The sequence below is a fragment of the Equus caballus genome, chromosome 10 (assembly GCF_041296265.1).
Source record: "Equus caballus isolate H_3958 breed thoroughbred chromosome 10, TB-T2T, whole genome shotgun sequence".
Lineage (NCBI taxonomy): Eukaryota > Metazoa > Chordata > Mammalia > Perissodactyla > Equidae > Equus > Equus caballus.
In genome coordinates, this window is record NC_091693.1 from 18143694 (window position 1) to 18166001 (window position 22308).

The 22308-nt window shown below is 59.6% G+C and overlaps 1 protein-coding gene across 2 annotated transcripts; it reads left to right on the forward strand.

The window, feature by feature from the left end:
• Positions 1-3179: 3179 nt before the first annotated feature.
• EHD2 (EH domain containing 2) lies at positions 3180-21900 on the forward strand. Of its 2 annotated transcripts, none has more exons than XM_023650008.2 (6): positions 3180-3506; positions 5438-5898; positions 6431-6528; positions 10342-10754; positions 17255-17419; positions 20105-21900. In XM_023650008.2, the coding sequence occupies exons 2-6, from the start codon at positions 5495-5497 to the stop codon at positions 20654-20656; spliced, it is 1632 nt and encodes a 543-aa protein (XP_023505776.1). In that variant the 5' UTR covers positions 3180-3506; positions 5438-5494; the 3' UTR covers positions 20657-21900. The 2 variants fall into 2 exon arrangements, with proteins under 2 accessions (XP_023505776.1, XP_070079221.1); XM_070223120.1 differs by having other exon boundaries at positions 3397-3506; positions 5256-5898.
• The last annotated feature ends 408 nt before the right edge of the window (positions 21901-22308 follow it).

A 22308-nucleotide genomic window follows, 5' to 3' on the forward strand; every position in this document is an offset into this window, starting at 1 on the left:
AGCTCCCAAGTCCGTCTGGTAACTACAGGCCTCGCTGGCAGCCTTCTCCATGTCTCTCTCTTTTTTCATTAGGGTAAAATATACATAACATGAAATTTACCATTTGCACCATTTTTAAGGGTACGGTTCGGGGCACGAACGCATTCACATTGCGCAGCTACGGCTGCATTGTCAGAACTTGTTTCAAGTTGCAGAACGGTGTCCCCAGTGAACACTGAGGCCCCAGCCCCCTCGGCAGGCCCAGCCGCCGCTGTGCTTTCTATCTGATGCATCTGACGACTCGGAGCGCCTCACAGGAGGGGGGTCACACAGTGTGTGTCCTTTCGTGCCAGGCTTGTTTCACTTGGCGTCGTGTCTCCAAGGTTTGTCCCTGCTGTCGGATATGCCAGGATCTCTCCATTCCGTTTTGGGACATGGGGAAGACGGGAGCTAGAAAAAGAAGAAAGGGAGCTTGTGCCCTGCAGAGGGGGCTCCGGAGGCCCAGGGGGCATCAGGGAGGTTGGACGACGTGGGGCACAGATCTGAGAGACCGCCTGGTTCAGAGAGCAGGGGGACAGCGAGGTGAGACCGCAGCCCCATCCTCAGGGGCTCAGAGCATGTTTAATGAGGCGGACACTGTCCGCGAGGGGCCCCTTCACCTCCCTGACCCCTTCCTTGATTAATGTCTTTAAATACATTAAAGAAAACCCACAAGGTTACAAGGGAACCAACTACACTGAAATAGAGTATTAAAAAACCACAAATCTGTGACGCGGTAACCTGAGCTGTATGAACGCACTGATTAGAAGGAGCCAGCGGGGGTCCAGTCAGTAACAAGTCAACCACCCCTGGAACTTTCTGGAACAACTGCAATGTGATGAAAACATGGGGGATTCCTCTCCGGGACAGTGACCCCGGTCCTGCCCGTGCTGCTGTGTTTCGTTGCTCACATTTGTGGGTGAAGGAAACCCTGAGTTTCAGGGAAAACTCCAGACGCCATTGCTTTTCCCGTCCAAGCTCACGGACCCTCGAGGAGACTGCGGGCTGGGAAGCCCTGGATGGAGGTGAGAGCCGGCTGACCGCTGGTCCTTCCACTCCGGGGGCCGCGGGGACTCGACTCCCCTGCGCCTCGACCTCCCCATCTGAGCAGCGGGACTCGACTCACAGCAGGAACAGGAATAGTAAGGATCCCGCCTCCTACGGGGACGGCGATGCTCCGGGTCAGGCTTGCAGAGCAGCGCGCCAAGCTCCAGGGCTCTCAGTGTATGTATGTTGTATGGGTTATATTACACACGCGTGAACTGCTGTATATGATATATGACCGTACATTATAATTAGGTATATTATATGTTACATACCACTTACACATGATATATGATTATATAATTATGGACATATATCATATACCACTTTACATATCATTATACGTTATAATTATGTATATTATATACCACTTTAATATACATTATATATGATCATATATTATAATTATGTATATTATATATCACCTTATATACATTATATGTGATTATATATTATAATTATGTATGTTATATATTATACATACCACTTTTTTTTTTTGAGGAAGATTAGCCCTGGGCTAACATCTGCTGCCAATCCTCCCCTTTTTGCTGAGGAAGACTGGCCCTGAGCTAACATCCGTGCCCATCTTCCTCTACTTTATATGTGGGACACCTACCACAGCATGGCGTGCCAAGCGGGGCCATGTCCACACCGGGATCCGAACCAGCAAACCCCGGGCTGCTGAAGTGGAACGTGCGCACTAAACCGCTGCGCCACCGGGCCAGCCCTATACATACCACTTTGTATATTACATATGATTATATATTATAATTATGTATATTATATATTATATATACACCATATACATATCAGCTTTATTGAGATATTTCACAGGCCACACCATCACCCGTTTCAAGGGGACAGAGCAGTGGCTTTAGCATATTTGCAGAGGTGCGCGGCCATCCCCAAGATCCGTTTTAGAGCGTCTCTTCAGCCGCATCCCCGACTTTGCTGCACGCAACCCGTCGGCCGTTTCCCGCGCGCCCCCTGGCGGCCCGGGGCGGTATACCCCGGCGGGGCCGGAGGAGCAGGAGCGAGGCGGCGCCGGCGGCGCCCGGAGCCAGCGGGGCCTTGCGAGCAAAGAGCCGAGGGGAGCCGTCCTGTGAAGCCAGACAGACGGGGAAACTGAGGCTCGGAGGGGCAGCGGCGCTTCCCCGGGGTTCTCCGGCGAGCAAGCAGCAGGGCTGGGAGTTGCCCCAAGGCCCCGTGTGCTGTGAGCCCCGGCCGGGAGGCGATCCCGGCCCCGGACCCAGATTGGAAAGCCGCTGTTTTCAGGCCCCTGCTGGGGGCCGGGGCGGGGCTGAATTCTGAACAACCTCTCTGGGTTCTCGGAATTCCCTGCCCCGGGACTCCGCTGCCTCGTCTGTAAAATGGGGACCCCCATCGCGGCTTCTCAGGCGTGTGCTGAGGATTCAGTGACGTAACACAGGGGAAGGGCTTGGAGCCGCGCCCGCACCCAGGAGGCGCTCGGTGAACCTTAGCGACCAATGCGACCCACAATTCCTGGGCCCCTGAGGTGCGTCAGGTGCTGTGCTGGGGGCGAGGGGGGCACAGCAGCAAACCACGCAGTCGGGAGCCCCTGCTCTCGTGGGGCTCGTGTTCCTGTGAGCGGACAGTCACTGGAACAGAGAAATGTGCCCTATGCGGAGCATTGATAAGAACAGTGGCCAAAAATAAAGCAGCGATGACGGGTAGACGGTGGGTGATGCCTCTAACAGGGAAATCAGGGAGGGCTTCTCTGAGGAGGCGACGTTTTCGGAGACACCTGAAGGAGGGGAAACAGCGAGCCATTAGGATTCCTAGGGGGAGAGCATTCCAGGCGGAGGGAACAGCAAGTGCAAAGGCCCTGAGGTTGGAGGGTGGTTGGCGTGTTTAAGGAACAGCAAGGAGGCCAGTGTGGCTGGAGCGGGCTGGGGACAGGGAGGGAGGCGAGGGCAGAGGGAACGGACAGATCGCGCGGGGCTGGTGAGGGCTTTGACCTTGACTTTGAGCGAGCGAGGAGCCAGGATGGGTTGTGAGCAGAGGAGTTTCACGAACTCGCTCAAGTTTTAAAATTATTATTAGCGCGGCTGCTGTTATTGTTATTATTATTATTGTTATTGTTATTCTCATGTTAGCAAGGGAGACACATCCGGGAGTGGCCCCATGCCCGAGGGGGAGGCGGAGTTTGAACCCAGGGACGGGGAGCCCGCGCTCTCACCGTCTCGGGACGGCGCCCTGGCACTCCCCACCAGGGGGCACCAGAGGCCGGGAGCCCGGTTTGGGGAGGTTGGGGGGGGGCTCCTCGGCCCGCCCCCCCCACCCCGTTCCCTCCTCCCGGCTCCGGCCCCACCCGGCTCAGACGGCTCCGGACGGGACCGCGAGCACAGGCCGCTCCGGGCGCCTCGGATCCCGCGGGACCCCACCGCCCTGCCGCGCACTCCGGCCGCCCGCGCGCCCCACCGGTGAGTGGCCCCCCGGCAGCAGCTGTCGCCCCCCCCGCGGAGCCCCGAGCCTGGCCCGGCTCCAGATTACTCACCTGCGCGCCGCAGACCCTCCATCCCCACCCCCGCGGGGTGTGATGGTCTCCCCTTGTCTCCCCAACTCCCCCCACCCCGGCCCCTTCCAGTCTGTCACAGTGTCCCCCACCCTCGTCCTCCCTCCAGGACCCTCCCAGTCTCTCGCGCTCCCCCATCCTCCCTGCCAGCGGAGATCCCCTCCTTGGGGGTGGTCTCCCGGACACCGCCCTCATCCATCTCTGCCCTGCTTGGCCCCTCCTCCCACCCAGGGGGGGCCTCTCCCACCTCCCCGACCCCATCGCCTGTCCAGCCACGTCTGTGCAGCCACCCCAAGCGTCCTCCCCTGGAACCCTCCCTGCCTGGACACCGCCCAGGGCCAACATCTCCGTCCCAGCTGCTGCCTCTCCTTGCCTTCAGGGACTCCTTTCCCCCTCGGCTCCCTTTCCTTTCCTTTCCTCTCTTTCTTGGTATTACTTATCGTTATGATTTTATGGATTTTAGCATACTGATTTGCAGTGATTTCGGATGCTCAAATGGTCCCATCTTTGGCCAGGGGGCAGCCCCTTCGAGCCGGGTCCTGTGTCCCCATGACGCGCCCCATGCATTTTGAGCCCTTCCCCACTCTCCGGTCCAGCCTCGCTTGTCCTTTCCCTGCCCCAGCCCTGGAAGCAGCCATTTCTCCAGGAAGCCCCAGTTTCTTGCAGTGGAAAAGAGTATTTGCAGACTCCAAGCTGACCAAAAGCTGGTTCTGTGGAAAGATCAGTAAAATTATAAGCATTGAGTTAGACCGATGAAGGAAGGAAAAAAAAAAAAAAAGAGCAGACATAAGTGACTGATTTCAGGACTGAAAAAGGGGCCATCACTACAGATCCTATAGAGAAGGAAAGGAGAGGAAGGGGTGGTAGGGTTTGGGTGCGGGGGGTGCTCCTTGCTGCCGGGCTGGTCACTGTTTCTCTCCCTAACTCCTTAGACCCAGGAGCACAGGCTCTGAGGTCAGGTTGCCTGGCGTCCCATCGTAAGCACTTACTAGCTGAGTGATCTTGGGCAAGTCATTGCCATCTTCCTGAGTCTCGATTTCCTGGTCAGGAAAGTGCGGACGATAATAGTCCGACCTTCCAAGGTTGTCACAGAGATTAAATGAGTTAGAGCCAGGTCTGGCACGCAGTGGTCCCACATGTTGACTTATTGCTCTTGTGAATGCCCAAGGCCCCTCGTGTCTCGGGTGCCTCCCTTCCCACCCCTCTCCTCACGCCCCTGTGTCCAGCCACGCCATCCTCTCTGCCTCAGTGCCCTTGTCGTGCCCAGTCTTCAGGGGCCAGCTCGAAAGAAAGCCCAGCCAGAGCTTTGCGGATCCCGTGGCGGGTTCATCGTGTCCCCTTCTGGTGCCTACAGGTCCACTGCCTGGAGTTTCCCGGGCACCTCTGACTGCCTGGTACCCAGGTCCTCTCCTCACTGGGGGCTCAGAGTGGACAGGGCTGGTCCCTGGCCGGTTTTTGGGGCCCACAGCTCCTGACACATGGAGTGATTTTAGTGAAAAATGTGTGAAATGATGGAAAAGGGGAAAAAAGTGCAGGAACTGAGAAATCTATTTTTTCCAGGCAGCTTCCACCTCCTTCCCTTTGTCCATTCCCAGGTTTGCACCAGCAGTCCCGTTTCTTCGATCATTGCACCGTTAATCTCTTTCTCTTCCTCCAGCTGGAATAATGACCTTCTTCCTCCGTGAACAATCAGCGTCTGGTGTCCCCATCAGTGCTCTCTGCTCCTCCCCCTCTACCCATTCCACCATCCTCCACCCACGCCACCTCCCGGCTCCCTTCCGTCTCCTCCTCCTCCTCCATCAGGCAGTCCCCCATCAACACTCTGTCCCCCGTTTGCAGGCAGCTCCCCACTGTGTGCATCTTCCTCGGTGAGCCCAGTGGTCACGCGCCGCCACCATGTTCAGCTGGCTGAAGCGGGGCGGGGCGCGGGGCCAGCAGCCCGAGGCCATCCGCACGGTGACCTCGGCTCTCAAGGAGCTGTACCGCACCAAGCTGCTGCCTCTCGAGGAGCACTACCGCTTTGGGGCCTTCCACTCGCCGGCCCTGGAGGACGCCGACTTCGACGGCAAACCCATGGTGCTGGTGGCCGGCCAGTACAGCACGGGCAAGACCAGCTTCATCCAGTACCTGCTGGAGCAGGAGGTGCCCGGCTCCCGCGTGGGGCCCGAGCCCACCACCGACTGCTTCGTGGCTGTCATGCATGGCGACACCGAGGGCACCGTGCCGGGCAACGCCCTCGTTGTGGACCCGGACAAGCCCTTCCGAAAACTCAACCCCTTCGGGAACACCTTCCTCAACAGGTGTGCAGCCGAGAGCCCAAGGGCACATCTTCCTGTCCCTGGCCCCCATCTCTGGCCCTCTTTCTCTCCTTTTCAGCCCCTTTCTCTTCTCTCTGCCTGATGCTCCCCCTTCCTGCCTCTGCTCTCCTGCTGCCTTCTCTAGGGGAGCCGTCAAGCCGGTGGGACCAGCCTGCCTGGGTTCAACTCCTGTCTAGCTGGGTGGCCTTGAGCAAATGACTTAACCTCTCTGTGCCTTTCTTATTTTCATCTGGAAAATGGGGATAACCATAGTCCCCACTCCATAGCGTTGTTATGAGGACTAAATGAATACACATAAAGTGCTTAGAAGAGGACCGGGAGCAAAGTGAGTGTTCTGTGCAGGGCAGATCTAAGTTTTTATGGTTATCATTCTCTGTCGCCATCTTCCTTTTCTCTTGCAAGGTCCTTCCCTTCTGCGGACCTCCTTTGCCTCTCTGCAGTCCTGGTTTCCTTTCTGGTGTGTCCTCTCCTCCTGCCCCACCCTGCACTGACCCCTGACCTTCTTCCACCCCAGGTTCATGTGCGCCCACCTCCCCAATCAGGTCCTGGAGAGCATCAGTATCATTGACACCCCGGGCATCCTGTCAGGCGCTAAACAGAGAGTGAGCCGTGGTGAGTGTCCAAGGGAGGAGGAGCTGGGGCTGGACTCCCGGGTCTGAGGGAGGAGGGGCTGGGGCTGGACTCCCGGGTCTGAGGGAGGAGGGGCTGGGGCTGGACTCCCGGGTCTGAGGGAGGAGGGGCTGGGGCTGGACTCCCGGGTCTGAGGGAGGAGGGGCTGGGGCTGGACTCCCGGGTCTGAGGGAGGAGGGGCTGGGGCCTGGACTCCCGGGTCTGAGGGAGGAGGGGCTGGGGGCCTGGACTCCCGGGTCTGAGGGAGGAGGGGCTGGGGGCCTGGACTCCCGGGTCTGAGGGAGGAGGGGCTGGGGCCAGGACTCCTGGGTCTGAGGGAGGAGGGGCTGGGGCCAGGACTCCCGGTCTGAGGGAGGAGGGCTCAGGGTTTCCATAGGCCTTGGGCCCTGTCCTCGGCCCCGAGCTGGCCGGGCAGCAGGAGGGAGCTGGCGGGAGGCTGGGATTCCTCCACGCTGGGCCCTGGAGGGGGGGGGGGTGGTGGTGAACACGTGTGAGCCGGCCGCAGCTGCATGTCCGGGCGGGTGCAAGGATGCAGGAAGAAAGACCAAGAAAGACACAGAATCAGAGACACAGAGGGCCTGGGGGGCGAGGCCGCGCTCCGGAGGGACGGGAGCCCGAGGGCGGAGGCAGCGAGGCTGGGCCGTGGGAGCGCCTCTCCCCGGCTGGGCCACCGATGCGGCTGGGAGGGGGGCCTGGGCGCGCGCCAAGGCCGGGCCTGGAATTTATAAACAGCTGTGCAGGGGGAGCGGCGGGGGGCGGATTCCAGCGGGGCCTCCGGGGAGCCGGCCCCACCCCTGCCCCGCGGGCTGCGCATCTGCGCCCCCCCCCCAGCCTCGTCCCCGCGTCTCTGGCCCCCGCCCCGCACGGCCTCCGGGAACCGGGGCAAAGGAGGCTGCCGAGTGGAGCAGAGTGGACCGGGAGGCAGGGCGAGGGCGCCGGGGGTTACGGTGTCCCTGGCCGCGGCCCAGCGGGCGCGCGTCCCCGTCCCCGGGGAGGCGGGAGGAGGCAGCGCAGAAGCGATGGGGGGGCGGGGAGATCCTGGGGGGCTGGGCCGGGACGGCGGAGGGGGTAGAGGCAGAGGAGGGATGTGTGGATTTGTGTGTGTGCGCGCGCGTGTGCCTCTGACTGTGGCTGGGTGTGACTCTGTGTGACTGTGGGATTGCGTGTGACCGACTGCGGGTCTGCATGTGGTTGTATTGTGAAATGGGTGCCCCAGGGAGCCTGGTGGAACTGTGTGCACAGCTCTGTGTGTGGGGCCGGCCTGGTGGCGCAGCAGTTAAGTCCGCACGTTCAGCTTTGGCGGCCTGGAGCTCTGTTGGTTCGGATCCCGGGTGTGGACATGGCATACTCAGCAAGCCACGCTGTGGCAGGCATCCCACATAGAAAGTAGAGGGAGATGGGCACGGATGTTAGCGCAGGGCCAGTCTTCCTCAGCAAAAAGAGGAGGATTGGCGGGAGATGTTAGCTGAGGGCTAATCTTCCTCAAAAAAAAAAAAAAGTGTACCTTTTGTGGAACTGTGTGCCATTGTGTCTGTGTGGGTGCCTTCGGATCTAGACGGGTGTGAAGCTTGTGTGTGTGTGTGTGTGATGGTGGGTGTGCAAGCATGCTCTGCGCTTGTGTGTTCACGCTGGTGTCTGCTACTTTGTGCGGGTCTCGCCGTGTCCTTGTAATTGCATCACCACGACTGTCTGTGTAGCTCCCAGATTGTGAGCAAGAGCGTATCGAGGAGGGTGCATCCTGGAGCATGGGGCTATGATTGTGTCCAGGTGTGTGCTGCAGCCTGCATACCTGGGGGCGCGCACGCGTGTGTGCGTGTCCGCCTCTGCGTGGGAGATCTACAAAGACACGCGTGTGTGACGGCAGCAGAGTGAAGCCCGCTGGCGGGGTCAAATCTGGGCTCTGCCACGTTTAAACTGTGGGACCCTGGCAAGCCACTTGACCCCCCCCGTGCCTCAGTTTCCCCATCTGTAAAATGGGAATAAGAACGGTGTCGGCTTCCTGGGCTGCCCTGAGGGTTAAAATTGAGCGTCACAAGGGGCCAAGTACCCCGTCGCAGTGCGCGGCACCCAGGAGGCGCTGCAGATGCGCTCACATGACTGTGGGTCCTGCATGAGGGCCGCTGTGCCCGGCCCCTCCCCGCCACGTCTCCCATTCCCACGCTGACTCAGCCTGCGTCTCTCCTGCCCTGCCTGCGTGAGACACACTTTCCAGATCCCGGCCGGTGTGTGTGTTTGTGCAGACACTGGGCAGGGAGGGGGCCCCAGCTGCCGTCCCTCTGGTGACCGGTCCTTCCTCCCCCTGGACAGTGTCACCCACCCCCGCCCTGCCCAGTCTCCAGCGGCTGCGAGGAGCCGGCTTCCTTCTTGGCAGGATAGGCCGGGCAGCGGCTCCCCAGCTCCTGCTCCGTCGCCTCCTGCCTGTGTGTCTTGAGTCGATCCCTTCACCTCTCTGTGCCTCAGTTTCCTCTTTTGGAAAAGGAGGGTCATAAAAAGCGCCTGTCCCCTGGGATGGTTTTGGAGATGCAATGAGCTCAGTCAGGAAAAACATGAAGCGACAACAAAGGAATCAGCAGTGACTCTGTGTTCTGCCAGTGAACGCATCCCCCAGGTGGCCACTCTGCGTCCCCTCCTCCGGGAAGCCCTCCTTGGCCCCCAGCGTCCCCTCTGGGCTCCCCCATCTCAGCCCGGCCACTCTGGGGATGGGTCTGTGTCCCCTGTGGACTGCGAGCCCAGGAAGGACAGGACTGGGACTGCCTGAGCCACACGGTGTCCCCGGGACAGAGCAGGCAGCTGTGGATGGCCCCCGAAGGACTCCCCCTGCGGTGTCCGGCGGCCATCGTGACTCATGCTTGTCGAGCTCTCGCCGCTGCATTTTTTTTGTCTTCAACACTTTTATTGAGGTATAATTTATGTGCCTAAAGCTCGCCCATTTTAAGGGTACCGTTCCGTGCCAGGCCCTGTTGCAAGCTTTTGTTATCTATTCGCTCATTTATATTCTTTGAATCTTCACAATAGTCCTTTGAGGTAGGTCCTATTATGAAAGAAGAAACAGAGGTTCAGAGAGGTTCCCTACTTGCTTAAGGTCACACAGCAGATGGGGGCAGAGCGGGATTCAAACCTGGGTCTTCCTGACGGCCAAGTCGGGGGTCGCAACCACTCCCCTCTGCTCTCCCAAGCATCGCTTGTAGTTAAATGAAGGAGTGAAGGAGCCGTGGGGGTGCATGAATGAGGAAATGAGGCATGAAAGGGATGAATGAATGAACCCAGGGGCCAGGTTTTGGGACGGGTGCTCCACAAAGACGAGGACCTTGCCTCTGTGTGCCCTGTGGTGTCCCCAGTGCCCAGGACAGGGCCTGGGGCGATCTGACAGTTCCTGGGGAGGGGCTGGGGAGATGGAGGCGCTTGGGGAAAGGGGGGTCCAGAGAAGCACAGGGAGTCTGTTGGGAAACACTTCAGTGTTTTAACAACCTGTACATCGGGACCACTGCGGGCCACTAGTATCTGCCGAATGAATGAATGAAAATGGGGGTGGGGTTGGGGGGTGGTGATTGCCCCCTGTAGCCACATGTTTTGAGGGACTGGGGCCAGATTGATGGGGGAAATACTGGGGGCGTGGCCAGAGCAATGGGATACATTTGTGGCCTCAGTTATTTCACATAGACAAAGATTTGTGTAGTTAACAACCTGAACACCCGTACAGTCCTATATCGGTGCAAAGAAATGGATGCCTCCGCATGGTCGGAGCGTGGGGGACTGACCTCTGCCCCTGGTGGTCCGGTGTCCCCCCTCCTCCAGGCTACGACTTCCCGGCCGTGCTGCGGTGGTTCGCGGAGCGCGTGGACCTCATCATCCTGCTCTTTGACGCCCACAAGCTGGAGATCTCGGACGAGTTCTCGGAGGCCATCGGCGCGCTGCGCGGCCACGAGGACAAGATCCGCGTGGTGCTCAACAAGGCCGACATGGTGGAGACGCAGCAGCTGATGCGCGTCTACGGGGCGCTCATGTGGGCGCTGGGCAAGGTGGTGGGCACGCCCGAGGTGCTGCGCGTCTACATCGGCTCCTTCTGGTCCCAGCCCCTCCTCGTGCCCGACAACCGGCGCCTCTTCGAGCTGGAGGAGCAGGACCTCTTCCGCGACATCCAGGGTCTGCCGCGCCACGCCGCCCTGCGCAAGCTCAACGACCTGGTCAAGAGGGCGCGGCTGGTGCGGGTGAGCGGGGCTGGGGGCGGGCGAGCGGGGCTGGGGGCGGGCGAGCAGTGATGGGGGATGGGCGAGCAGTGGGGGGGGATGGGTGAGCAACGGCGGGGGATGGGTGAGCAGTGGGGGGGATGGGCGAGCAGTGGGGGGGATGGGTGAGCAGTGATGGGGGATGGGTGAGCAGTGGAGGGGATGGGTGAGCAGTGGGGGGGATGGGTGAGCAGTGGGGGGGATGGGTGAGCAGTGGAGGGGATGGGTGAGCAGTGGGGGGGGATGGGTGAGCAGTGGAGGGGATGGGTGAGCAGTGGGGGGGGATGGGTGAGCAGTGGGGGGATGGGCGAGCAGTGGAGGGGATGGGCGAGCAGTGATGGGGGATGGGTGAGCAGTGGAGGGGATGGGTGAGCAGTGGGGGGGATGGGTGAGCAGTGGGGGGGATGGGTGAGCAGTGGAGGGGATGGGTGAGCAGTGGTGGGGGATGGGTGAGCAGTGGGGGGATGGGTGAGCAGTGGAGGGGATGGGCGAGCAGTGATGGGGGGTGGGCGAGCTGTGGGGGGGATGAGTGTGAGCAGTGCGGGCATGGGCGAGCAGTGGGGGGATCAGGCGAGCAGTAAGCGGGCCACACCTCCCGCCTCTCCTCCACCCCTGCTCTCCTGGCCGCCAGCCGCCGCCTTATCAGCTCTCCGAGAGTTCGCTCTCCAAGCTAAGAGCCTCTCCAGGCTGGGTCGTTCTGGAGCCGCGTGGAGAGGGGGCCCCCACCGTGGCTTTCTGTCTCTCTCCCTGCCTCTGTTTCCACGTCTCCCTGTCTCTTCTCTGTCCTGTTCTTCCTTCCTTCACCTCCTACCACCCACCACATTGTGTCAGGTCCCGCCTCTGCTCACAACCTGCCCCGGGACTCCATCTCACTCAGCGAAAACCAAGTCCTTCTGGAGGTCCACAGTCGGCCCCTTCCACCCTCACCCTCAGACGGTCCCCATCTGTCACTCCCTTCCCATCATGCATTGCACATCACACTTGCCTCCTCCTTCCTACCTCAGGGCCTTTGCACTTGCTGTTTCGTTTTCCTGGAAACCTCCCCCTCCTCGCCCCCTTCCCACCTGGCTATCCACATGGCTTGCTTGTTGCCTCCTTCAGGTCTTTACTCCACTGTCACCTTTCAGAAAAGCTTCCTTGCCCTCCCTTTGTCTAAATATAACTCCCCATGTGAGTCCTCCTTCATCCTGTGTAGTTTTCTCCATGGCGGTCATTACCGCCTGGCCTTATGTCACCCGTTCATTGGGTTTCTGTGTTCACTGCCTGTCTCCCTGGAGTTTAAGCTCCGCAGAATCAGGGATCCTTGAATTTGTTCACCACTGTGTCCCCAGCGCCTGGCACAGACTCGGTGCTCAGTAAATATTTATCGAATGAATGACATGGAACAAACACTCGCATTCAACAAAATCTCTGTGCCTGGCTCTGTGCCGCGTGTCCTGGGGACACAGCAGTGACCAGGGCAGCCCAGGGGAGGGGAGAGACGCATCCCCACACAGTGACAACCCAGCACGGGCAGGGCTGGGACTGGGAGCCCAGGGGGAATCAGGGAGGGCTTCCTGGAGGAGAAGGCATCTGGGCTGCCAACTGGAGGATGCGCCGGAGAGGAAGGGAATGGATTCTAGACAGCGGGACCAGCCAGTTTGTGGACTGGAGATGAGAACCTGGCCAGTTCAAGGAAGAGGACAGACGTCAGTGTCGAACCCAGTGTAGACAGTGCAAGTAACTGACTCTTGAGGCTGGGGAGGTGGGTGGGAGTCAGACTTCCCGGGGCTGTGGCCAGGAACCTGTGCTTCATCCTGAGGGCACTGGGGAGCCATGCCAGGGTTCAGAGCAGGGGAGGGACAGGGTCAGACTCTGGCTGCCTCTGGAGGGTGGATTCAAGGGCGGTGAGTGACTGGGGCCGGAGACCAGGGAGGACGCTGGGGACCGAGGAACAAGGAGGAGCCTGGATCAGGACGGGGCCTTGGGGAGCGGGAGGAGAGCACTGGGTTAAGAGCCATTTTGGAGGCCAAATGGAACATTGGTGGGGGAAGCTGCCAGGGTGGAGGTGGGGCAGGAAGCCCGGCAGGCGGCGAGGCGCAGAGGGCCACAGGGGGTGGGGGAGCCTGAGGTGTTGGTTTAAGGAGCAGCGAGAGGGGGTGAGTCAGAGCCCCCACTCCCACCCCAGGAATCCTCCCTGGGAGGGAGCGGCCCAGGACGGCCTGCTCCTGAAGGCTGGGCATCGGCCGCTCTCCCGCTCTGCCCGGCTCGGCACTGTCTGTCTGTCTCCTCATTTCCACCTTTTTCTTGTTCTCTATTTATTTCTCTTTCCGTCTCTCCTTTCCTCATTCTCTCTCTCACGCTCTCTCTCTGTCTCTTTTCATCTCTCTCTGTGTCTGTCTCTCTCTGTCTCTCCCCATCTCTCTCTCTCTCTCCCTCTGTCTCTCTCCATCTCTCCCTGTCTCTCTCTGTCTCTCTCTGTCTCTCCCTCTGTCTCTCTCCATCTCTCCCTCCATCTCTCCATCCCTCTCTCCCTCTCCATCTCTCCCTGTCTCTCCCTCTGTCTCTCTCCATCTCTCCCTGTCTCTCCCTCTGTCTCTCTCCATCTCTCCCTGTCTCTCCCTTTCTCTGTCTCTCCCTCTGTCTTCCCGTCTCTCTCAGTCTCCCCCCGGCTCGCGCTCGTCCCCCACGGTCCCCTGTCCCCCAGGTCCTCCCCAGCTCTCTACCCCGAAGGCGGCGGCGGGGGCTGGAGCCCAGGCCGCAGGCGCGAGGGGCGGGGTCGGCCCGGACACCTGGTGCCCCCGCCGGGTGGGGGGCGGCTCCGGAAACGCGGACACACCCCGGAGCCCCGGCCCCCGCGCCCCGGCCGGCCCGCCCTCCCACCTTATCTCTTCCTGGCACCTTCCCCCGCTTCCTCTCTGGAAAAGCCATCAGCGCCCTCCCGCCTCCCACCTTCTGGTACCCGGGGAGCCGCCAGGCCCCGCCCCCTCGCCTCATTGGTCCGCTCCCGCAGGCCCCGCCCACCCGCCTGGCCACGCCCCCGCCCCATGGCCCCTCGGACCCACAGACCCCCCCTCCGTCCCCTCCTTCGGGCAGATCCCTTCTTGGCTCCCCGGTGCCCTCAGGACACGGGGTGCGCTGTGACCAGGCCACACCGCCCCCACCCTGCCCCGCGTCCCTCCCTCATCCGCCACACTTGGTCCAACCATCAAACAACAGCCACACCCTTTCCGTCCCCCGCTCCCCCCTGCCCCGTGCTCTCCCATCACCATACAAGGCCTTTCTGGACTCTTGGTGACCGCCCCTCTGTGCCTCAGTTTCCCCATCTGTGCGACGTAGGGTGTGGAAGAGGCCTCTGGCTCTGCCCTTTGGTTGAAATGATAGCTGCTAGAAGGGGCGATTTCGCTGTGCTCGGATGCTTGAGGCCAAGGTCTCGCCGGGGTCTGATTCTAAAGTGGCCAGGATGCCCTGAACCTTCATACCGAGCTTCTCTGACGTGGCTTGGTGACAGTCAGCCAACAGCTCCTGAGCGCCTACAGCGTGCTCCCGCCCTGTTCTAGGCCCTGGGGATACAGCAAGGGACAAACCAGATAACGGTTTTTTCTTGTGGAATTACTTGTTAATGGAAAAGGAGAGGTTAAACAAATTAATCTATAATAGTATATTGTATGTGATCAGCATTATGAAGAAAAATGAAGCAGAAGAGAGACTGGGGAGGGACTATGTTAGGGACATCAGGGAGGGCCTCCCAGAGGAGGCAATATTTGAGCAGAGACCTGAAGGAGAGGAAGGTCTGAGGTGTGGAGATCTGGGGGAAGACCATACCAAGCAGAGGGAACAGCACGTGCAAAGGCCCTGAGGCAGGAAGAGGCCTGATGTGTTTGAACAAGGAGCCCAGGGTGGCTGGAGGATGCAGGATGGTGGAGGGTGGGAGGATTCAGAACTGGCAGGGGACCGCCAAAATTTTTAGCATTCTAAACTTATGATTCACTAAACAAGTGTTTTTAACTGAACGTTTAAGACCGTCTCATGGCAAAGCATTCATGCTCTATCGCACGTGCTCCGGCCCTCCTGTGACCCGACCAGCTCTCAGGTTCTCTTCCCTCGAGGCCTCCCCCAGGAGTGGTTTCTTGTGTTTTTTTCCCCAGATTTATTCTATTTTTATTAAAGCATATACATTTCAGTATTGAGTTTCTTGTTTAAAAATAGGATGTACAAATGCTCGTTATTCTGCCCTGTTTGTTTGTTTTTTGATGACTTGTGAGATTGTGGCTCAAAGGCTCCCAAGCTCATTGGTTTATTCTGCAAATACTTCTTGAGCGCTGTCTGGGCACGTCGTGCGGGCGCTGGGGACAGAGGGGAAAGATCCAGCCCCAGCTCTCGTGCAGCTCACTTTCCGGTGGAAGGACACAGAATGGGGAAGGCAAGAGATAGAGGAGATAACGATGGATGGTGATAAATGTTGTGAACGAAACAATAAAAGTAAAGAAAGAAAGTAAGCGGATGGTGGGGGCGGGGGGCGCCTGCTTCCCATGGGCCAGCCTCTGTGAGGAGGCGGCACCAGGAGGAAGCTGAGGGAGCCTGCGGTGGGGAGCCCAGGGCAGGGCTCCAGGCAGCGAGGGGTTGTGCAAAGGCCCTGAGGTGAGAAGGAGGTTGGCATACTGGTAAAACAAGGAAGGGAGGTGAAGAGGCCGAAGGGGAGATAAGGTCAAACGAAGCAGTAGGAGCCGAGTCAGGTGCTTCTCAAACCATTCAGTCTTGGGACCTCGTCACACTCTTCCAAATTATGGAGGACCCTAAAGGGTTTGTGTGTACACGGATGACATCTGCCGATGGTGACCATGTTAGGACTTATAACTGAGAAAATGTTTAATATTTATCTCATAATATTAATTAGCCCACAACAAATATAGAATTATTTAGTAGCTGTTTGTGATAAATGTTATCAATGAGTTATTGATAACTTCTATTAATTAACAAATATGGATAATAATGAATATTAAAAGATCATTTAAAATAATAAACCTATTACATGTTAACCTAAGTCACAGATGTTTTATCAAAATTAACTATTTTCCAAACAATGAACAAATTAGGGGGGCCAGCCCCGTGGCCTAGGGGTTAAGTTCAATGTGCTCCGCTTTGGTGGCCTGGATTTGGATCCTGGGCATCGACCTCCACCACTCGTTGGCAGCCATACTGTGGCAGTGACCCACATACAAAATAGAGGAAGACTGGCACAAATGGCAGCTCAGGGCAAATATTTGTCAGCAAAAAAAAAAAAAATTAGGGAGGATAGTGGCCCTGTTTTGCTTTTTTTTTTTTTGTTAAGGAAGATTCACCATGAGCTAATACTACTGTGCCAATCTTCCTCTATTTTTTTTTTTTTTTTAGTATGTGGGCCACCAGCACAGCATGGCCGCTAACAGAGCAGTATAGGTCCACGCCCCAGAACTGAACCAGGCCACCAAAGCAGAGCGTGCTGAACTTAACCACTAGGCCACTGGGGCTGGCCCCCCCCGTTTTCCATTTTTGCAAATCTCTTCGATGTCTGGCTTCCGAGGATCCTCATATCTGCTCCTTCATTCAGTGGGTTGCTGTATCACGTGTCTTGTGGCCTTTGAAAACTCCACCGTCTGCTCTGGAGGAAATGAGAGTAAAAAAGCCAGACAGCGCCTCATCATTATGATTAAAATGGTTCTGACTGTGCGCGTGTCTGAACCCCTCCGGGGTTCCCCGGACCACACTTTGAGAATTGCTGGGGGGCCTCGCGGGCTGTGGCGGGAGTTTTGAACTTGAAAAGAGGCAATTTGAGACTTTGGACCAGCGTCTCGTGGTGTCTGGTGTTTGTTCCTAGAAACAAAGAAAAGGGCAAGAGGGGAAGCCAGGAGGCCAGTGGGGTGACGGGTGTGTCCCCCGGCCCTGAGGCAAGAGAGGGTGAGGGCTGGGACAGGGATGGCCACGGAGATGCAGTGAAATGAAAAACGTCGGGGAGACACCTGGGAGGCAGAAAGCAAAGGAGTCTCGGATGGACAGGATGTGGCTGCCGAGGAGAAAGGGGGATCCGTCCAGGAATGACTTCTGGCCTTCCGGCCTCTCCTGGGGGGCAGGGGGTGCCATTTGCTTGCGGCGATGGGCACAGCTGGGGGACGTGGCGGGGGGCCAGGCCCAGAGTCCACCGAGGGCGTCAGAAGAGCTGTCTAGGGGTGCTGATGGGGCGGGGGGCTCAGCAGCTTGAGCTCCGGGAGCCGCCTGGGCTGGTCTGTAGATGTGGAAGCGGCTGGCGTGCAGGGGTGTTCGAGCCCCAGGAGGGGCCGAGGTTGCCCTTCCACCCACGGCAGCAGCGGCAGGAGCAGCTCACCTGTGACTCTTAGAAATGCAGACTCTCAGGCCCCAGCCTGGACCTCTGGGTGGGGAACCACCGGCACCCTGTGTTTTCAGTGAGCTCCCCCCGACCCCGGGGGATGGTGACATGGGCTCAGGCCAGGACTCCCCTCCCGCAGGTGCACACCTATATCATCAGCTACCTGAAGAAGGAGATGCCCTCCGTGTTTGGGAAGGAGAACAAGAAGAAGCAGCTGATTCTCAAGCTGCCTGTCATCTTTGCCAAGATTCAGCTGGAACATCACATATCCCCCGGCGACTTTCCTGACTGCCAGAAGATGCAGGTGGGAGGCCTCCCAGAGGAGAGGGGGGAGGTGGGGGACGGGAAAGTCGGCTTCTGTGGGCTTGGGATGGGGCCTCCAAAACTGCAGAGATGGATGGCAGGTTCCGGAAAGCACCTCCTGCGAATAGTTCCGTGGAAGTTTAGTTTTGTGAGTTAGGATGAGGGAGTGAAGAGAAAGCCCCAAATAACTGTGGCTTAGTTAACAGAGAGATTCATTTCTCTCCTTTGTGAAGTCCCGGAAGGTGGCCCAGGGCTGGTTTGATGCTCTGCAGAGCCAGGGACCCTTCTGTCTTATTTCGCCTCCAGTCCCAAGACCCCCCTCATGGTACAGAATGGCTGTGGGAGCTCCAGCCATTGTGTCTGCATTCCAGCCAGGAAGAGGGGCAGGGGAGAGGGGCGGGGAAGCTGATGGGACGGTCTCTCTAAAGGCACTTTCTAGAACAGTGCTGCCCGATAGTCCTTTCTACAATGATGAAAATGCCCTGTGTTGTGCTGTCCAATATGGAAGCCCTCTAGCCACATTAAAACTGAAATTTTAAAACTAATTGACGTTTAAATACCCACCTGTGGCAACTGTCTTGAACGGGATGGTTCTGGAGTTGCACCAGCAACTTGTGCTGACATCCGATTGGCCAGAACTCAGTCTCATGGCCACGGGAGTTGCACCTGCAACTTGTGCTGACATCCGATTGGCCAGAACTTAGTCACATGGTATGGCTGGCTGCAAGGGAAGCTGGGAAATGTAGTCTTCCCTCTAGGCGGCCAGATGCTCAGGTAATGGTCAGGGTTTGCAGAGCTGAAGAAGGAACAGACAGATATCGGGGGACCCCTGGGGGGCTCCTCGAAGGTCCAGGCCTCGGATTAACCAGTGGCGGGGAACGCACTGGGTCTGGGGGTGGTGGCAAAGGACAAATGAAGACCTGCTGGAGGAGGGCAGGGCAGGAGTGACCGAATGACCGTGGGGACAGGTCCAGGCTCAGGTGTGGAGGTGGGACGGGCCCCCGGCCCCCGCGGAGCCTCTGCTCTGAGATTGCATTAGGCTGGCACTCAAAGCCGGTGGCCTTCGGGTCTGAGATGTCTCCAGCCCAGGAATTATAGGGTGAATTTCCCCTTGGCGTCTACGAGCCCCATGATCCTGGGCCGGTCCCCTGACTTTTCTGAGCCTCAGTTTCTTCAGCTGGAAATGGGCATCTTGAGAGTCCCTGCTGCCAGCATTTGCAAGCCTGGGGCCTGGCACCGCGTCTGGTCTAGATCAAGGTCTCAGCATGACTGACATTTGGGGCCAGATCCTTCATCGTGGGGGGCTATCCTATGTCCCGCGGGATGTTTGGCGGCATCCCTGGCCTCTACCCCCTCGATGCCAGTAGCACCCCCCAGTTGCGACAATTCAGAAATGTCTCTAGAGCTCGCCACCCGTCTGCCGGGGGTGCAGCATCACGCCTGGTGGAGAACCGCTGGGCTGGATAAATGGCAGCTGTTGACATCACGTGGACGCTCCTTGAGCACTTGATCCGGATGAATTCATTTAGCCCTTCCCACCCCCTCAAGTCGGGGGAGTGCTCATGCTATCGACCCATTTCATAAGCAAATGTGGAAACAGGCCCAGAGAGGTGAAGTCACTTCCCCGAGGACACACAGCTCCTACGTGGCAGAACTGGGTCAGAACCCCAGCAGCCTGGCCCTGGAGTCCTCCGGCTCTTCACCATCACGCCCCTGCCCCTATCTGTCCCCATCAGCGGACCCCTCCGCCTCGGCTCTGGAATTTAATGGGGTGCCACGAAATGGGTCGGTCTTTGCTGCAACTCTCCCGGTGCAGGTGACTCAGAGCTGCCCGTGCGAGATGCAGCGAGACCACAAACCCGGCCCCACAGCTGCTCTAGCACAAGACGACTTCTTGGGGTGGGGTGGATCCCAGGGTCTCCTAACGGTCTGGCCATCCCAAACCTAAGCTGCACATTTGGCAGCCGGCCCCTTAGCTGTTTCTGTGTGGTGGGGTGACAGAGCTAACGCCACAGCAGGAACTAAAATTTCTCTAAGTTGCATAATAGTCGGGGTGCTGGCTGGGCGGCTGGGGTGCCTTAGAGGACGGGCATGGCTGAGGGTCGCCGGGTGTGCTCTGGTAAAGCTGTGGCTGATGTCAAAATACTGAAATCCATGGGGCTGGCCGGGTGGCCTAGTGGTTAAGTTTGTGCACTCCACTTTGGTGGCCCAGGGTTCACAGGTTTGGATCCTGGGTGTGGACCTACTGCACTCATCAGCCATGCTGTGGTGGCGTCCTACATACAAAATAGAGGAAGATGGGCACAGCTGTTAGTTAGCTCAGGGCCAATCTTCCTCAGCAAAAAAAAAAAAAAAAAAAAAAATCAAAATCACTGAAATCCTTTCAGCTGGGAAACAACTGTGGCTCTGAGTCATCAGAGGGCCCCTGACCTCACCACCGTCGTGTGATTCTGGGGGCACGCCCAGCCTGGTGGGAGGGCCGCAGGACCCTATTGCCCAAGTCCGTTCTGAGTGGTGGGTGCCCAAGCAGAATGGGTCGTGCATATATTCAAATACTTCCACCCCCTCGGGAAAGAGCTGCCACCAGAGCTGGCCAAGTGTCCCCGGGGGTGCCAGGGGGCCGTAGGGCCTCAGGGACGGTGCCCCCTGACCTCTGGGTGCCCCCGTCTCCTGCCTGCCCCCGTAGGAGCTGCTGATGGCTCACGACTTCACCAAGTTCCACTCGCTGAAGCCGAAGCTGCTGGAGGCGCTGGACGAGATGCTGACTCACGACATTGCCAAGCTGATGCCCCTGCTGCGGCAGGAGGAGCTGGAGAGCACCGAGGCGGGCGTGCAGGGCGGCGCGTTCGAGGGCACCCACATGGGCCCGTTCGTGGAGCGGGGGCCCGACGAGGCCCTGGAGGATGGCGAAGAGGGCTCGGACGACGAGGCCGAGTGGGTGGTGACCAAGGACAAGTCCAAATACGACGAGATCTTCTACAACCTGGCGCCGGCCGACGGCAAGCTGAGCGGCACCAAGGCCAAGACCTGGATGGTGGGGACCAAGCTCCCCAACTCGGTGCTCGGGCGCATCTGGAAGCTGAGCGACGTTGACCGGGACGGCATGCTGGACGACGAGGAGTTCGCCCTGGCCAGCCACCTCATCGAGGCCAAGCTGGAGGGCCACGGGCTGCCCACCAACCTGCCCCGCCGCCTCGTGCCCCCCTCCAAACGCCGCCACAAGGGCTCGGCCGAGTGAGCCGGCCCCTGCCCGCCGGCCCTCTCTCCTCGCCCTGCTGTGGCTCCCCAGCGCCGGTCTGCTGCACGCACACCCCACCCCGGCCCACATGCACCCTCCCTGCCCTCCTTCCTAGCTGTGGGGACCGGGGTCTCTCCGCCCCCCACTGCCTGACAGTGGGGACCAGTGGAGGGGCCAGGCTTCTCTGCCCGCCAGTCACACCTCTACCCGCACCGACGCTTAGGCACGTCACACCGACACTAACACCCACACACCGAGGCAGCCATTCAAGTATTTATTGAGCACTGACTGTGTTCCGATGTCCGGGGGTTCATTCTGGGCACTGGGATTACAGCAGAGAGCAAGAGAGACACCGACGTCTGCCCTCATGAGCTGACATCCTCAGGACAGAACAGCCACACAGCCACACAGACACACACACACACACACTGGGCCCTAACCAGTCTGCTCCCCGATTCTGGGCAGGACCCCTCGCCTGTCCCCATAAGTGAGCGGCCACTGGGCTGACATGACTGACAGGCAGGCCCCCTTGTCCCACCCCATCACCCCACCCCCATCACATCCTCAGGTCTCGGGACCACCAGGGGCTCAGAGGGGAGACACAACTTGCTACTTCCGCACAGGGAACCCCCCCCCACCCATGGGACCCTCCCCCTAGCTCTGGCCACACCCCTTTCTTTGATAAGGATCCTTCGCAGACGGAACAGCCCCTTCGCTCCTGGCTCCTCCCGCACGGTGCCCACGCGGAGGTCTTTCTGTCCTCGCCCCACTGCCCGGGATTGCGAGCCCGGCCTGCCCCCCGCCCCCCGGCTGGTGGTCTGAGTTTTACACGGCTGCACACGGCCTCTGCCCGCCGTCCGGCCCCATCGCAGCGGAGCCCGTCCCGGATTCAGAGGCCCCCGGGGCTTCATTTCAGTGTCCTTTTCAGGGCTGTCGTGGCGGGGGGAGGAGGGTCTCTTGGTGCTACAGCCCCACCCCCACCCGCCAGGGACCTCTCACCCCCGCCCCGCCCCCCACTCTCTCCTGCCTTCCCCACACGTGAGTGCTTGACCCTGGTGGAGCACCCCATGAGAAAGATGGGGAGGAGGGCAGGAGGTGCGGAACGACTCCCCCTCCAGGGTGCTCACCGGGGTTCCCACGCTCGCCGTCCCCCCCCCCGCCCCCCATGCCAGGGTGGGGGACCCCGTGAAAAGCAGAGCGTCCCCACGGAGCGAATAAAGGCCAAGGCTGCTTTCTTGGTGGGAGTCGGCTGTCTCGGGCTGGGCTGTGGGGGATGGGATCGCTGCCCCCCCTGGGGCCGGAGAATCCTGGCCAGGACTTCAGTGTCGGGGTGGGGGGGGTCCCCTCCCAGCTCCCAGGGGCGGGGGTGGAGGCCGTGACTCAGTGCAGCGGGGCCCGATGACTCAAGCCTGGGCTGGGGGCCAGACCGACATATTTTCCGAAGAGGAGTGACTCCGGGGCCCCCCCTCCGGGACATCCCTCCCTCGCGCCGCCCGCCGCGGGGGCCTGGGAACCAAGCCCTGGGGGCGCGCGGGGTCGTGCGCGCGCCCTCCTGCGCCCACCCAGCCGGGCACCCCAAGCGGAGACGCTCCCCCGGGGCCGACTCCCGGGGAGGCGGGGACGGGCGCCGAGGACCAGCCCGTGTGCGCACG

What these genes read in the sequence shown, in the direction of transcription:
- EHD2 (XM_023650008.2), top strand. Translation starts at nt 5,495, where the DNA reads ATGTTCAGCTGGCTGAAGCGGGGCGGGGCGCGGGGCCAGCAGCCCGAG. An exon ending in GGGAACACCTTCCTCAACAG is followed by an intron (nt 5,899 to 6,430) that starts GTGTGCAGCCGA and finishes CTTCCACCCCAG; the next exon opens with GTTCATGTGCGCCCACCTCC. An exon ending in CTGACTGCCAGAAGATGCAG is followed by an intron (nt 17,420 to 20,104) that starts GTGGGAGGCCTC and finishes CTGCCCCCGTAG; the next exon opens with GAGCTGCTGATGGCTCACGA.